The sequence below is a fragment of the Corylus avellana genome, chromosome ca5 (assembly GCF_901000735.1).
Source record: "Corylus avellana chromosome ca5, CavTom2PMs-1.0".
Classification (NCBI taxonomy): domain Eukaryota; kingdom Viridiplantae; phylum Streptophyta; class Magnoliopsida; order Fagales; family Betulaceae; genus Corylus; species Corylus avellana.
In genome coordinates, this window is record NC_081545.1 from 31,031,505 (window position 1) to 31,036,024 (window position 4,520).

The 4,520-nt window shown below is 37.1% G+C and overlaps 2 protein-coding genes across 2 annotated transcripts in view; one reads left to right on the forward strand and one right to left on the reverse strand.

Moving 5' to 3' along the window:
• Positions 1-400, reverse strand: part of LOC132182128 (uncharacterized ATP-dependent helicase C29A10.10c-like) — a 3,983-nt gene extending 3,583 nt beyond the window's left edge. The window contains exon 1 of the mRNA XM_059595328.1: positions 376-400. Within this exon, the coding sequence (XP_059451311.1) occupies positions 376-400 (25 nt within the window). The remainder of the gene's footprint in view (positions 1-375) is intronic.
• A 30-nt stretch (positions 401-430) lies between these two features.
• LOC132182130 (helicase sen1-like) lies at positions 431-4,511 on the forward strand (the record flags this gene model as incomplete). Its single annotated transcript, XM_059595329.1, is given in 8 exon segments — positions 431-442; positions 638-1,216; positions 1,302-2,495; positions 2,586-2,910; positions 3,012-3,267; positions 3,349-3,565; positions 3,768-4,132; positions 4,448-4,511. Coding segments are annotated over 8 exon segments (3,012 nt in total), but the record flags the coding sequence as incomplete, so codon positions are not given.
• Between the last annotated feature and the right edge of the window lie 9 nt (positions 4,512-4,520).

A 4,520-nucleotide genomic window follows, 5' to 3' on the forward strand; every position in this document is an offset into this window, starting at 1 on the left:
GAGAGGCGGCAACAAAATTGAAACCCAATGGAAGTAGGAAAAAATATGCTGGCCCATCTCATGTGTGTTGACTTGAGAAATTCAAGTCACTCACGCTACATTAATATATGTATATTTCCTCACGAGTCAGGAAAAGACATATATGTTCAACTTATTTTAATGATGGAGATGCAAATCTTATATAGCAGCATCTAACGGTCCATATTAAATCATTGAATCGAATGATCATAATCGTCCAAAAAATAACAGTCATGATCTATAGTGCCATATAGCGGCACAGCCCACTGCTACGCACATGTGCTAGAGCATACACAAGCGTGTACACTCAAGTATTGTTTAAAGTGATAACTTGGAGTGAGATGACATTATAAATACTTGCATTCTTTTCTCTATTTTTCATGTGAGACTCTCCACTTTTGAGACTCTTTAAATGCCGTCCTTTGTAAAATGTTTCTAAACCGTACACATAAAATAATCATATTAATTATGAAAACTTTTTAACACTTTCTTTAGGAGTAAATCAATTTATTTATTTGTATGTATATATGTTTTAATTTTCCATTCAATGATGTACAAGTTGCTTAGGCAAGCATGTGTAGACATTTCCGTTAATAACTGTTGCATCATTCACTAACAGGTGAAAAAGATTCCAGATTCATTCTCTTCAGTGACAGATTACATGCAGTCATTCATTCCTCCCTTAATTGAGGAAACACATTCTGATTTGTTGTCAAACGTCAAAGGAGTGTCTCGAGCACCTACTTGTATAATATATTCTGTTGAGATATCTAAAGAATTTAAACTTCACAAAGGCTTGTTTTATGAAATTACAATGTTGCAGACGACTGCAGATACTGGAAAAGATGTAGGAAAATATGAACCTGAGGTAGGTGATCTTATTGCATTGACAGATGTTAGACCAAAACGCATTGATGATTTGAACAGGCCCAAAAGATCCTATCTTATTGCTTATGTTCATGGGGCAAAAAATGAAACTTCTGATAAAATCCCCATACTGGCATCAAAGCCCATTTCCACTGAACAAGACATGTACAAGTACAGGAAAGAAACAACTTTTGGGAACAAGAAAGAAACACTTTTTGCAGTTTATCTTATGAATATGAATACAAATGTTCGTATATGAAAAGCATTGAACCCAGAGCCGGAAGGGGGAAACACAAACATTATTAAAACAGTACTGCGACCCAATTCAGCTGTAAGAATTTTAACTCATTTTGTTCTTCAATGTGACACACATCATGACTAACATTACTGATGCATTATATATTTATTCCTAACAGGATGATGAAAATTGTATGACTTGCTTTTCTAATGGAAAAAGCAGCCCTGCCCCTTCTGGTCTACAGGGGATGATCAACTCTTATGATCTAAATGACTCTCAAAAAGCTGCGGTTTTAGGCTGCATTGGTATGAGAGACTGCAACCATCAGAATCCTGTCAAACTGATATGGGGTCCTCCAGGGACAGGGAAAACAAAGACCGTTGGTGTGTTATTACATGCCCTCCTTAAACTGAAGTGCAGAACATTAACATGTGCTCCAACTAACATTGCAGTTTTGGAAGTTGCGACACGGCTGCTGAGGTTGGCTAAGGATTCACTAGAGTATGACACATACGGGCTTGGAGATATAGTTTTATTTGGAAACGGCGAGCGAATGAAGATTGATCATCGTGATGATCTGGTTGATGTATTTCTTGACTATCGGGTTCATGTGCTTGGGAAGTGCTTTGCTCCTCTATCTGGCTGGAGAAATGGCTTAGAATCAATGATATCTTTGCTTGATGACCCTACATCGCAGTACAAAATATACTTGGAAAAAAGAAAGGAAGAAAAAAGGGAGGAGGAAAAAAGAAAGGAAGAAAAAAGGAAGGGGGAAAAAATAAAGGAGGAAAACAATAAGGGGAATGATGATCTCAAAAAGGTTGATGATGTTCCTTTGACATTTGAGGAGTTTTCAAAGAAGAGTTTCTGTTCAATTCATGAGCAACTGAAGTTTTGTATGGTTAATTTGTATACGCACTTACCAACTTCTCTTCTACCGTTAGAGGTAGTGAAAAAGATGAGAAGAGCTCTTACTTTGCTTGAATCTCTAGAAACTTTGTTGTGTGGTGTCAGTGTAGGAAATGAAGGATTAAAACAAGTTCTCAATAATTTCCAAGACACAGGAAGCAGTGTGGATTGCCTCCATATACTAAGATATCTGCAATTATCTCTGCCATCCTCCGTTCCAGACATAACAGAAAATTATTCAATAAAAAACTTTTGCTTGGGAAATGCATGCCTAGTGTTCTGTACTGCATCAAGCTCTTCTAAATTACATGCAGAAGGAAATATACCATTGGAATTCTTAGTTATCGATGAAGCTGCTCAACTTAAAGAATGTGAATCAGCTATTCCTTTACAACTGCCTGGTCTCCGCCATGCTATTCTCATAGGCGATGAGAGGCAGCTCCCTGCAATGGTTAAAAGCGAGGTTAGAGTGTTTTATCCTTGGTTCTTTGGTCTTTGCAAATTATGAACATCTTCCACTTTGTTTAACATGTTTTGAATGTGCACTTTTTAGATATCCGACAAGGCTGAATTTGGAAGAAGTTTGTTCGAAAGACTAGTCATGTTGAGGCACCAGAAGCACCTTCTTAATGTCCAGTACAGGATGCATCCATCCATCAGCTTATTTCCAAACACAGAGTTCTATGACAAACAGATTTCAGATGCTCCAAATGTTAAAGAAAGAGAATACCAGAAGCGTTTCCTTCAGGGCAACATGTACAGCTCCTACTCTTTTATAAGTATTGCTCATGGAAAGGAGGAATTTGGTCTGGGGTACAGTCCCAAGAATATGGTTGAGGTTGCTGTGGTCTCTGAGATAGTTGAGAATCTTTTTAAACGTATGTTTTATTGGTTATTATCTAGGAAACATTTGCTTTCAGAAAAAGTTATATAGACAAATGATATGAATTCCTTTTACCATTTCCTGTTTTTGTGACAGAATTCTGTGACACAAAGAAGAAGGTTAGCATAGGAGTGATATCACCATATAAGGCTCAAGTTTCTGCAATTGAAGAGAGGGTCAGAAAATACAACAAGTCTAACAGTGGCTTCACTGTGAGTGTTCGCTCTGTTGATGGGTTCCAAGGAGGTGAGGATGATGTAATAATCATCTCTACTGTAAGATGTAATGGGAGTGGATCAGTAGGTTTCCTTTCCAACCGACAAAGAGCAAATGTGGCACTGACTCGAGCAAGGTATTACTTGTATATATATACCAAATTGTGTTAATGCTGTCGGTTTTGCGAATTAAATTTGGTCACTGTTTCATTCTTTAGGTATTGCCTTTGGATTTTGGGGGATGGGGGTACTTTACTCAAGAGTGACACTGTTTGGAAGAAACTAGTTATTGATGCCAAGGAACGTGGGTGTTTCTATGATGCCAATGAGGACAAGAATTTGGCTCAGGCAATTACTGCTGCCTTGGTGGAGCTTGAACAGCTTGATATTTTACTCAATAACGGCTCTCTTCTGTTCAAAGAGGCTATATGGAAGGTGCATGCAATGTTTTGGTTGTTCTATTAGCATGCATTATATAAGACACATGAAATTCACCTATAGATTCAAGTGAATCAAAGGCAAAAACTATAAATATGACTATATATAAAGATTTAGTATTAAGGGGTTTAGATTGTAGACAGTTGGAATTTTGATTTTTATTATGACATTACTATTACGTACCTTAATTAAAATGCAGGTTTTCTTCAACAATGATTTCCACAAATCTATAGCAAGGACTAGCAATGCAGAGATTTGTAAGGAAGTGATATCTCTTTTGGCAAAGCTTTCAAGTGGTTGGCGTCAGACCAATGAGAAGAGAAACCTCATTGTCCATGATGGGACTTCTTCTCAAGTTTTAGAGATTTACAAGGTCGATGAGCAGCTGAATCTGGTTTGGACTGTTGATATTCTCAAGGAGGATTCACATCACATTCAGGTTATGAAGGTTTGGGATGTTGTCCAATTATCTGACATACCAAGACTAGCAAAGCAGCTTGACATCTTATTTGGAAGCTATACAGTGGATAAGATGCATCGCTGCAAACACACATGTGTTGAGGGGTATGAGCTTATCTGAATTTGCTTTTAAATTTAATACAATTATCTAGTGTATATCAGCTAATATGTATATGTTGTTCTAGTTAAACTTAAACTCTGAATCCGATGAATGCAAAAGTCTGTTATCAAGTAGTGTTTATGCCATAGGCCTGCAGAATTAGGGAAGGAAGATTGCAGCAAATATTGAATTCACTGTTGTGTATTCTAACTTAATGACTACAAAGGGTATGAATATGATATTACTGTGTCATACCAAAAGATGAATATTAATTTAATTTATATTCTAATACATTGTTCGTCTGTTTGAGTTTGCTGCAGGAGTTTGGTTGTTCCAAAGAGATGGCCAATTGACTCAAGTTGTGGTCCTGAAGCCAATAGTATGTGGCACCTC